We start from the raw sequence: 12,455 nt of genomic DNA on the forward strand, positions 1-12,455 counted from the left end.
AACAACAAAAAAATAATATCAAAACATAACAAAAAACAAAGTAATATCTTAAAAGTATACAAAGTGTTTTAATCTGACATACAATGAAAGAACTGTGGTTATGTAATGGTTGTTTGTCACCCTGCTTCACACTCACAAATCCTTTTACAATTAGATTAAATGAAGCTTTAATGATCCGCGTGGGGAAACTAGGATAATAGGATCCAGCAGAGAAAAATAGGATCTCAATATGGCTGCAAGCAGCATCTGGTGAGGTGTATACAATAGGAACAGCAATTCAGTATTGAAGTGCCACAGTTTTGTCTAGACTTATTTCATTTCAACTTAAAAGACTTGCTTAAGATTTTAGACTGAAAAAACATTATGTAGTTATGAATATGTGATTACTGTAGCACCACAAACATGTAAAATGATATATGACAGACACAACTTTAACACTTTAACATACTGAATAAAAAGACTTACATTTCCAGCTCGCTTTCACTGAGTAGTTGAGGTGTGAGAGGTCAGGAGTGTCATGGCAGAGACAGATAGAGGCTACTGCGTAATGAAGGTAATACAGACTGTAAAATGTCACCTGGCTAATCTTCATGCTCCAACATTCCTCTGTTTAAATTCTCCTGTTTCAATCTGCTCTTCCTGTCCTGACTGTTGGAGCCCACAGTCAGTCCCAATGATGTGATGAATGTGTTGAACATTAGGATGCTTATGTAATGGATGAGGGAAGTGTAAACATGACACAAGCATGGAGTAAATTCTGTGCAAATTCTGTTTTTAGTTGTGCAGGGCAGTGTGGTCAAATGTGATGCAAATAGTAAATGTTTTCTTTAAGAATATTATTACAGATCTTTTATGTGTCATTAGACTTTCGAGTATGAGACTAATAGGAAAGATGAGAGCGAGAAAAGGTTATAACGTACAACACAGTTTGTAAAGGTCAGTTCTGATGTTTAAATGCACTCTGTTTTTTGTGTAAAATCCAAATTGGCGTGAATTGAAGGCTTAAAGTACTGCGGTTGTAAAGTAACCTGGTTTAACTAGAGATGTTGAAGTGAAGTAGAGCTAAATACTATTCATATTTTCAGTAATATGTTACTTTGATGTCAAGTGTAGTATGAACATTGGTCATAAGAAAATAGAAACTTTCTTTTACACCCTGGATACATAAATATTATACATATTTTAATATTGCAGTGGTCAGACAATATTTAGATTCGGATGAACTTTGTATTGTCTCTCTCTGTCTCTTTTAGCGGATGAAGTCTCAGAGTTATCGGCGCCAGTCCGCCCCATCTCTGGTCATCTCCAAGGCTCTCACCAGGTCCAAGACTCTTTCCAGGTACTGTAAAATACATTTCAAAACTCGAGGCTAAGTAAATGGTGTAGCACAAATGTGTGATAACGTAGTGATCTTGACTTAAAGCAGCAGGTGGAGGAGGAGATGGATTTGATACTGCTGATATTTCACTAGAATAGTGCGATGAATGCATTAAATAAATAATGTGTATTAACAGTTATTACTCTAAGAATCAGATTTAATTATTAGGTCTATATTTGTATTAGTATATTCATTTAATATATATTAAATGAAAATACATTCATTCAGTTAACTAATATAGTGCCACTCTGTAGAATAAAGGGAAAGTCAGGTTTCTTTTCCCATTACGACCTCCTTTGTGGCTAATGTAAATCCCATCTGTGCTATGTTTACACCTGCTTTTCAAAGAGCTTTTCAAAAAGCTTTTCCAAATTTTCACCGCAAAACTGACCATCGAAAATTGCATGACTAGTAAATCCGGTGGAGTACTTAATCAACTTCTGTTAACTTGTCCCCTCTTTTTATTTGCATGATCTTCCCTTAAATGCATATGCAGGAAGGAGATAGATAGACCTAGATAGAACAGGAAACAGAATGGCCGAGGGATATCATGCATTTTTATCCTGCAGTTAAATGCATCCCGGCTGTTTTCATGCTGTAAGTCTACCTGCAGGTGTTAGTTGATGTTCAGTGTCACCACAGGTACCAGCAGTGCTCAACAGGGTGAGTAGGTCAGTTATAACATCCATACCTCATCCAATTCTCTTACACAGAGTCCACTGAGGTCAGGCCACTCTCAAAACCCTGAGGCCACACTCTCACACACGTGCACGCACACACACTCACATGCCCCAGGAATAACCCTGAGTGAGGTGTTGAATTCACTCGGATAGATAATCCTTCGGTAACCAGACTTATCAGAGGCTTAGGCATCTATTAATAGCTCTCTGCCTTTGAACATACAGACTGAAAGTGAAGAAGAAATAACCTCATTAAAAAGCTCCTACAGAGGTGGGGCACCTCACTGAACAACACCCAACAACTACAACCCCTGCTCTCAAACCCGGACTGTTGACAGTGTGTATGTCTTTGTTTTATGACATAATTCTCACTCTAACTGTGGATCTGGTTAATATGATATACCACTGACATGAAATCATATCTCTACATAATTTGTTTCCTACCTTCTGTTCTTTCTCAGATGATTAATCAGAAATATTCTGCGTTTTCTACCATTTTTTGGTCTTTGATTTGGTTTAAATTTGTCTTGAATCCAACTGAAGAGAGTATTAACCAACACAGTCAAATGAAAAATTACTTGTTTACACCTTGTTAGGTAACTTTCACTGTTTTTGCATATTTACCAAAATGTCCAACTATTCCTATAAATGGTGAACGGGTCGTGAGCTAGTGACTCACTACTGACTAAATCTTTTAATTTACACTGGGGCATCACTACCAAACATGCCTTCCAATAAACTAACACTGTAAACCTCAAAACATCTCCTTATAAGAGTCAATGAGTTAGCAGCTGCTTAGCATTACCAGTCAGTCACGGTGGTGCGAGAAATACACAAAGTAAAACAATGGCGACAAACCATACAAGGAACAATACCAGAAGAAGCTGTACATGACCTTATGCTCTCCCTCCCCAACTGATAATTTCTCCCTCACAACCCATCCTCCCAGAATAAAAAATACCCTTCTTTAATCCACTGATACATGCACACACACATGTAAGCACCGCAGTTCTAACCATAAAAATGAATTTAAAAAAGTTTAATCAGGGTATCTGCAGGTCTTGAAAAGTCATTTAGTTTCCTCAAAAAAAAAAGTTCTTTAAAAGTTTAATTTACATAAGTCTTACAGGGACAGTTCACCCCAAAATTAAAAATACATATTTTTCCTCTTACCTGTAGTGCTATACATCCATCTAAATTGTTTTTGCTGTGAATTGTAGAGATGTCTGCCTTTTTTTTGAATATAATGGAACTATATAGCAATCTGCTTTTCAAAATCTTTTCAATCTCTTCATCACAAACAGTAGATAACTGCACACCTGTGCATTGGAATGTTCCATCTGAGAAGAGACAAATATTTTAACATGATAAAAGACTGCCATAGTTATTTTTAGACATTTGTATAAATTCACCAAACAGTTGAGATAATTGCTGAGAAGATTGTTTGCCTTCATCGAAATTTGTTGGTGGAAAATCTGCTGAAAATGCTTCCCTTCTTCCAGTGTTTAACAGTATTAAATTGATGCTTAAACATGCTACACATTGAGTACAATAAGTAAATTATAAGTAACCTGTTTTATTGTTCAGTAAACCAAAATATGTTTTGAAGTATTGAGAGTGTTTATGATCAGCTGGACTTTGCAATACGTGTGTCAGAAAGATCAGTTTGGTCATTGTATTAAAACAGGATATTTTAACATGTAAAATAAAATGTGTCAGTCAATTTTTGGCTCCATCTGTTTGTATTCCAGAGAGAGCGTCCTGGTTCCCGTGTGCCCAGAGACCTGCCCGCTGGTCCAGTCCTGCCTCACCGGCTCTGATAGGTCGTTTCTTCTGCACGGACATGCTCAGTTGAAGACCGGGATGCAGACTCAGGACAGACACCTTTTCCTGTTCAACGACATACTGGTGATTGCCAAAGCCAAGTAAGCACAAGTGTGTGTTGTATTTTTATCTTTGTGTGGAGCAGTTTAGGAACATTTTGGCTGCTCCTCATGTCCTTCACTGGTGAATTAGGTTAATACCCAGGTCTAAGGTTAAAATTAGAGTGTGTATGTGTGTGTGTGTGGGTGTGCACGTTCACACTGGTGCTCATGTCTCTCTCTGCGTTCCCAGATCAGCCAACCACTTCAAGCAGAAGGCCCAGGTGTGTGTACGTGAGATGTGGACGGCAGGCTGCATGGACGAGGTGTGTGAGGGAAGCACGAACCCAGAGAGGAGCTTCGTCATGGGCTGGCCTACCTGTAACTGTGTCGCTACGTTTAGGTAACACACACACACACACACGTCAATACTTTAAACCAGTCCAGTGTCATCATTTATTGCTATAAATCTGCACATTTACTGTACACACACAGACACAGAAACACACAAATATTGACACACTTTGGAATGTGTTTAGTGTATAACACAGATGTTCATGTGAACACACAAACTCAACATATCTAGCCCATCTGATGAGTATAATACCTTTTTTGTTGTTCAGAAGGTCTTAACCTGGACTGAGTCTGATGAAATATTTAAATGGGATTCCAAGTGAAACAGTTAAACTCAAACATGTCACACAAACATTGTTCATGGTTCATGTACAGTCAGCCTCACATCAGAGGCTGTAAAATGTGTTTATGTCTCAATAGTAAATATGTTGGTGAAGCTGTAAACTTGACCTCAAATGGCAGATGAACATAAAACAGACAGGGGGAGTTATAAACACTTGTATAGAGAGCCGGTTTAGAGTCAAACTGAATGATATCCCACCTTGCAAATGAATAACACATCAGCATTCCCCAGTTATCTGTCCTGTCAACCTGTAATTAAAATGTGTTAGAATCCTGCTAGAACCTTGTTAATATTGATAAAACCATTTAAAAAAATAAGAAATTACCTAAACCAAGAGGTTGCCTCCTGGGCTGAGAAAATAGTTAGTATTACGACGCACTCAGAAAGAGATGGTGTGTCACGTTCTTCTCCATGTTCCCCTCAGCTCTGCAGAACTGAAAGAGAGATGGCTTTCGCTCCTCAAAAGGTAAACTCTGCCTTCATGCATCAACATAAAGTGTTGTAGAGAGAAGAGAAAAGAGGAGAAATCTCACGCGTCGTGTTTCCTCTTTGCTTTCTCTCCAGTCAGATAAAAGAAGAGAAAGAAAGGGAAGAACCTAAAACCATTCCTCTGAGAGTGTACGGGAAGGGAATCAACACTTTTGCAGTTGTAAGTTAACTTTGATGTTTGAGAAGCCTACATCTACTTTGACGTGTGTGTATCTGTAATCTTAACATTATAAACTTTAGTGTGTGATGATCCTGTACCATATACTGTATGTCAGTGTTTCCTCTGTGTGACTACTGCCATCTCCCCCTGATTAGACCAAGACGCTTCCTGTCAGCAACTCAGATTCAACCAATGAGGTGATCCGGCTGGCCCTGCAGCAGTTTAGCATCATCGTGAGTGAAGAACAAAATGGAAAAACCTGTTCCACTTGCTTTCATAAAGTGTAATATGTGCATAGTCTGCCTGTTGGTCATGGGAATGTGGACACCAGAATAAAAAGTTTAATTTGCAGGTATAGGAAGTCTGTCCTTTTTAGGCTGAGACTGATATTATAGACTAATTATAACCACACCTGCGCACCTGTTTAGGTCAAATATTTGGATAGGTTTTTCCTGAATGAGCCAAGACGCACTTGGAATGGAAAATAAGAGCAGAAGAGGAAAAGCTATAATATATAATATAATATAATGTCCATCCTCCAGGTCATGAGGATGGAGGAGCGAGGACGAGAGGAAGCAGAATTAGCTGAATGGAATGCACCCCATGTTGCCACATAAGTTCAGCAGCGGCAACATTTTCTTACCAACCAGCCCAAACACAGAGAACAACAGAGGATGATGTTTTCACAGAAGCCCTGTAGCCTAATGTCGGCTTAGTTGTGCAAGTTACATGTGATGTGAACACAGCATGTGAAAATTGAAAGAGAATACTATTCTTTGTCACATCTCAGCTTCCCAAAACGTATTGCTCCCGAGAACAAGATGCCTTTAAGGTTCTCTAAAGCCTTGTAGAGCTGTGTGTCTTGTTTTTCTGACTATCTTTGTCTCTGCTTTGCTCAGGGAAATGTGAAAGACTTCCAGCTGTGGGTCATCTCCAAGAGGGACAACACCCCCTATCCTCTAATTGGTCAGTAAATGAGGTCTAGACTAGTTTGACAAAATATTTTTTTTCTTTCACATTCTGAAGGGGGGCATGACAGAAAACTTTTGAGAAGCACTGCTCTGAGTCTTGACACAGGGGTGTGATGTTTTGGACACACTAGTACCATTCTTTCCCAGAGAAGAGCGCGATGTTGCTCCTTTGCAGGGTGGAAACGAGGGGTCACAGAGTGTGTGCTGGCTAATAATGTGATGTTATGGTGCTGTTGATGTTCTATAGCAACTATATCAAGCCTCCAGGGAGTGATGCTGCCTCTTCTCCTGTGTCTCAGGTCATGAGTTTCCCTTCAGTATCCAGATGAGTCATGTGAGACCCACCATGTCTCAGGGAGGCAGCGGCTTCAGGGACGCTGCTGCACCTCCTGCGGACAGACAGAGGGCCATGCAGGTGGAGCACCTGCAGGTGTACAAGCAATGCCAGTTCATCATGAAGCCTCGACCCGTTGAAACACTGCATGTATCTGCAGGTGAGGTCTTCCACCGATTTTTTTTATTTTAAAAAGGTATTAAAAATAGTAGATTGAGTGTTTATACTCATGCATTCTGGGATACTGTGTTGTCTTTTCAGAGTTGTCTCAGAAGCCATTTAAAAGGAGGCGTTCCCTCATCACCTGGGCCTTCTGGCGAGGCTCCTCCTCTCACCTGAATGAATTGTCCCTCGCCTGTGCGGCCCGCGGCTGCTTGTTCGGCCAGCCGCTCAGCTGTGTTTGTGTAGAGGACGCTCTGCCAAAGCCAGTCATGGTGAGTGGGTACAATAACAGCAGTGACTTCAATTTACTGCCCTTGTACCTGATGCTCTTATTCAGATTGTTTCAAAAGTCTTCAAAAGTAAATAGTAGAGTAGCAGCAATTTCTGCACAAAACGGATCAAACACAGGTCAGCTAAATGCTAACGTTAGCATGCTAAGGTGCTCACAATGAGTTTTGCAGATGTTGAACGTGTATAATGTTGAAGCTGTTCACCATCTTAGTTTAGCATGTTAGCATGCTAACATTTGCTAATTACACTAAACACAAAATACAGCTGAGACTGATGGGACTAGATTAGGTAAAGGGATCACTAAAGTTGTTGTGTTCACTCAAAACCACAAATGTGAACCTCATGGTGGCTAGAGGAAAAGTCATAGGATCACCAAAGTCAGTACGATTCATCCTCTGGGAACCATGAATGTCTGTATAACATTTCAGGGCAATCCATCCAATAGTTGTTGAGATATTTCATTCTGGACCAAAGTGGTGGACTGAGCAACATTGTCATCCAGATCCATGCCGCAAACACCACTACAAAAATCACAACCCAAAGGGGAGAAAATTATATTTGATATGTTTTTGGTTTCATGATGGTGCCCCCTAGTTTTGCATTAACCAAACGGAACTTGGAGGACTTGTTTTCAAACTGTGTTTTGCATAAAGCAGTTACACTGAATGAGCCACAGACTCTGAACAACAACCCACATTAGTTTTCCTGCCTTATCTAAGTTACAAACATGAACACGTCTTGTCCTGCACCTTAGCTTGTTGAACGAGCCACCAAACAAACCTTCACCAGGAAAAGTGCACCGCTAACGTCAGTTTGCAGGCTAGATAGCTAATTAGCTGCTCAGGTGCAGCAAATTGAACAACTTAAAAACTTACACCACCCTGTAAATGTCACTAGATGCTAGTGTGGTCCTTACTCGTCAACACCTGTCTGTCCAAAACTTGTGAACTACACTCTGTTTACTTTGTCTCTCTTTCCTCCGCCGGGGCTCAGTCTGCAAACGATTATTTTTGACTGCAATATCTCACAAATTGTGATTTCATTTGGACTTTAAGACTAAGAAACAGGCTGAGGAACACAGGAGGGTGTCATTCCTTGTTTCTCCTTCTTTGTCGCTCAGTATTGTAATGGTAAAAAACACTATCCCTTACTTCCTCTCTTCCCCCGTCACCAGGACATGCTGGCGTTTCTATACCACGAGGGTTCATGGACGCGGGGCATTTTCCGTCGGCCGGCAGGGGCTCGGGCTGTCAGAGAGCTGCGGGACTCTCTGGATGCCGGAGAGTTTCAACTTCCTCTGTCAAAAGACCACGTCTTTATCATTGCCGGAGTCTTTAAGGTGTGACAGTATGAGTGTGTGTGGCTGTGTGTGTATACTTTAGTTCAACCCCAATAGGTGGATTTTAAAAAAGAGCTTTCCCCCGCAAACCAGGGGGCTGTAAAAACATCCCTGTTCAAAAGGTGGAATTGTAGTCTTACCTGTTGAGAAAGAATCAACAGCATCATGGTTGGAAATAGTTTTTGTGTTGTTTGTGTACATGCGTCACTGTGTTACCTTATTGACCCTCATCCATAAGCACAAAATTAATCCTCTTCCATCCTACTCAGCCTCTGTGTGAAATGCTTTGCAGCTACGTTAGCAGAACAAGCTGTTCACAGCAGAGGAGATTGGCTTGTTAATGTGATCTAGATTATAATCTCTTATTATCTGGAGGGATGACAGAGCTTCTGTGCACGAGTGCTTAAACTATATCACGTCTTTACTCTGCAGCACCAGATTTCTCATTTGTACTCATTATTTATATTTGTCACAGCCATGATATTCTCTCAATCAATTTTAATTGCAGTATATGGAAGTGAACATTCATTACTCTCACTTATACCAAGTAATAAAAATGTCTTGCACCAATTCACTTAACCAAAACCTGGAAATAGTAATACTGACTGAGTTTTCAGGAACAAAGAGGAGGAATAAGGTGTTTTATTTTTATTCTGAATGATCCATTTTCAGACGGACACCATCTTAGAGAAAACACTGCTGTGATTTCCTGATGTGTGCATGTTTTCAGGATTTCTTGCGCAGCATCCCAGGCAGCTTGTTGTGTTGTGAGCTGTATGAAGAATGGATGGATGTGCTGGAGGAAGAGGAGGAGGAAGAAGAACACGTGCAGGACATACAGAGGTAACCTGCATACACTCTATACTGTTAGTGGAAAATTTTAGTATCATTAGATGAGATTTTAACTATTGAAGGATGTCAATGTTGGAACACGACATCATTTTCCAGAGGCTTGGAGATTTGGCTGTTCTTCATGTCTAAAGACTAACACAGTTTTATTATTTTCCTGTTCCGACTCTCTTTCTGCAGGATGATTGGTCGTCTGCCCAAAGAAAACGCCCTGCTGCTACGCTACCTGTTGGCCATGCTGCTCGGTGTCGAGAGCAACGCCCAAGAGAATCAGATGACGAGTTTCAATTTATCTGTGTGCATCGCTCCCAGCATGCTTTGGCCTCCTGGAGCACCTGGTAGCCCTGAGGTGGAGGGAGAAGGAACTAAGAAGGTAAGAGAGGGGAAGGAAGTTTTGAAAGATGGCTGTGTAAAATTTTAGAGAAGAGCAGCTGTGGTGAGCTTGAACTCAGTTAGTTTTAATGGATTCTGCTGTCCAGCAAAGCCCTAAACTGGGATCAGTGTTTGACACTCGACATTAATTTGGGTTTGGAATATCACTTTAACAGCTAACACACTGTGGAATTTGACCCAGACCTAGATAGAGTTGGCCGCTGTAACTTTGGCTACTCTAATGACTTTCACACCCAAGATTGTTATAATGTTGCAACATAATTAAATCAGTCTGTCTTAGCCATGTCACAGTAACAAAGAGAAGTCTGTTAGTTTTGTCTGCAGGCCATAAAAAAACAGTTCCAATACCAGGAAACAATAATAAGCCAAATGCCCACCTTTACCTTATGAACTGCTGCTGGCCTGGGGTCAGGACAACTTCTCTACTCTTGATTTTTTTTTTTTTTTTTTAAAGAGACCATTTAGGAAAAACCACATTATCTTCATAATGTTTTACAGCATATTGGAGTATACAGTATATTGAGTTACAAACATGGCCATCATTGAATGGCTCTGTTATTTTTGTGTTATCATTCACACAAATGTTGAGCTGCCTGAACTGTCAACTGAATGAATGTTAATTCCTGTGTTAATGAGTGCATTGTAACACCTCTAAACCACCTCAAGCTTTTCTCATAGGAATGTCTGAAATCAGCTTTGTAGAAAGTGTAATTTTAGAGCAGTTTGACTTTTTGTGGACAGGAACTCCAGAGATAAAGTCCTGTAACAGCAGTTTGCTCTAGAGAGTAATACAAGTAGCTGCTCAGAAATGATGCACTTTAAATGCTGGAGATTGAAGTGGCAGTGTTTCCTCGCAACCTTGAAAAGTTTGAGCACTCCAGTTAGTTGCATAATGAACATTGAGAAATGCTAAAACAATTGTTACACTGTTGTTATAATTGAACCTCCGTTGTTACACTAGTTAAATATCAGTCTCTCTCTTCATCTGTTCTGCTGCAGGTTTGTGAGCTGGTGAAGTTTATGATCGAACACTGTGAGCAGATTCTGGGAGAGGAGCCCTCCTCCCTGTTCGGAGGGCCACCACAAAGACTCAACACTGATGAGATGGGATCAGGTACAACTGAAACATGACTAATGTCAAGACAGTTGCAAGTTTTAAAGTCTTTAATTGGAGGGGGATTAGACATTCGTGTTATTAGTCTCTTTCCTGTACATCCGCATACTTTAAGAATTTTCTTTAAACATTTTGGACACAAGGTAACAGTGGACACATCTACCGTATTAATGAGTCATGTAATTCGTCACAGTAAACACTGCGGCTGCATTGTTAGATCAGGAGCAGGGTCAAATTAGACCTCAGCCACATTCTTCTGAAAACAGAAGTTTTTGCCCACTGAGATTCAAACACACACCTCTGACCCATGAGCAAAGGGCTAGTCGCCACAAATCACATTTGATTGGATACATTTATGTAACCGCCCCCAAGTTCAGAATGAGTCATCAAAAATATTTTAACGTTTAACGGGAAGAGAAAAGAGGCATTTTGACATGTTTGGCTTAAAGAAATAATTGTACAAGCGACACAAGGATGCAGGAACTTGGAAAATGTGATTTTTATTTCATGTAATGTAACTGAAAAACCCACAAATTACAGAAAATTTTCTATGAAGTATTTACTGGCTAGCAGTTGCAAACAGTTTTGTTTCTCACCATCCTCCTTCTGCTTTTTCTCTTCTGCATCAACTCTTCGTCCTTTCCCTCGACCAACAGACTCCTGGCCGTACCCTCTGACAGACTCGTCCTACGACAGTCTAGAGAACGAGTTGGACAACAGCAGCGGTGGGTCACCAGGCTTCTGCAGCAGAAGGCACCTTAGACCCAAACCACTCCAAGGCAGCCTGGACTCCATCCTCACATTCAGCGACTACGACCAGGACACAGACCCAGATATACACCGGTCCCAAACTGAGAGTCCACGTGGTCTGTCACACCCACTGGGGAGAACCAGAGGCAGGAGACAGGATCCAGACCTCTCCTGCCCCAGCCAGGACGCGCTGACTGTGGACACCTCCACCCTGGACTCGCTGTCCCTGGATGGTCGGCGCAGACAGCGGCGGTGTTCCGAGCCAGCTATAGCATACGTGGCCAAGTTTCGGCCGTACGTTTCAGTGAGTACCGACGGTCTCACTGGTGAGGATGAAGAGCTTTCCAACAGCCACACACTCACTCACACACACTCCAGAGGTCAGACCAGAAGGGGTGGAGGTGAGTCCACGTTAAACCTGCATGGTGTGAGGTCAGCAGGCCTGGAAACGAGCTCCTCCAGCCTCTCCTCTAACCCCACCTCCCCTGCACCAACCCCCACCTCTCTGGACTCTCTTGACTCCCTGCACTCCCTCAGCAGTGACTACACCTGGGCGACCAGACGGGGGCTTTACCCAACCAAGACACATCTGCCCTCCAACTCTTCCTCTTTATCTGTTTCCTCCCCTGTCCCCTCTACACCCTCTTCCATAAGCTCTACTCTGACCTCCGGTGGACATCCAGACCTGGGGACTTGTCCAAAAGGCTCCCCACCCAAAGAACCACTTAACTGGGGGACCTTAAAAGGCTGCATAGGCCTCCACCCAAACTCTTGGCTGAAGAAAGGCCGGAGGCTGTCACTAACCCAACAAGACAACTTGTAGAAGGAAGAAGAGGACAAGACTAGGGTGAGTAAAACAGTCTGATTATAGCAGATTATATACACTATTTGTCAAATAGTGATGTAAAAATGAAAATCATATACTCATGTCTCAGGTAGTGCTTAAATTATTAGTTTAATAATTGGTTGATCGTGTAAGGATTTGC

General features: G+C 41.4%; 1 protein-coding gene across 2 annotated transcripts in view; it reads left to right on the forward strand.

Annotated features, from left to right (window-relative positions):
- Positions 1–12,455, forward strand: part of LOC122872226 (rho GTPase-activating protein 20-like) — a 28,271-nt gene that overhangs the window by 8,678 nt on the left and 7,138 nt on the right. For both annotated transcript variants that reach the window (XM_044188159.1, XM_044188160.1), the window contains exons 2-15: positions 1,254–1,339; positions 3,810–3,983; positions 4,174–4,323; positions 5,042–5,083; positions 5,182–5,266; positions 5,422–5,499; positions 6,166–6,232; positions 6,537–6,731; positions 6,833–7,005; positions 8,199–8,363; positions 9,094–9,206; positions 9,393–9,585; positions 10,605–10,719; positions 11,376–12,316. In XM_044188159.1, coding sequence (XP_044044094.1) covers positions 1,254–1,339; positions 3,810–3,983; positions 4,174–4,323; positions 5,042–5,083; positions 5,182–5,266; positions 5,422–5,499; positions 6,166–6,232; positions 6,537–6,731; positions 6,833–7,005; positions 8,199–8,363; positions 9,094–9,206; positions 9,393–9,585; positions 10,605–10,719; positions 11,376–12,292 — 2,553 coding nt within the window. In that variant the 3' untranslated portion in view covers positions 12,293–12,316. The remainder of the gene's footprint in view (positions 1–1,253; positions 1,340–3,809; positions 3,984–4,173; positions 4,324–5,041; positions 5,084–5,181; positions 5,267–5,421; positions 5,500–6,165; positions 6,233–6,536; positions 6,732–6,832; positions 7,006–8,198; positions 8,364–9,093; positions 9,207–9,392; positions 9,586–10,604; positions 10,720–11,375; positions 12,317–12,455) is intronic.

This window comes from Siniperca chuatsi, linkage group LG24 (genome assembly GCF_020085105.1).
Source record: "Siniperca chuatsi isolate FFG_IHB_CAS linkage group LG24, ASM2008510v1, whole genome shotgun sequence".
Classification (NCBI taxonomy): domain Eukaryota; kingdom Metazoa; phylum Chordata; class Actinopteri; order Centrarchiformes; family Sinipercidae; genus Siniperca; species Siniperca chuatsi.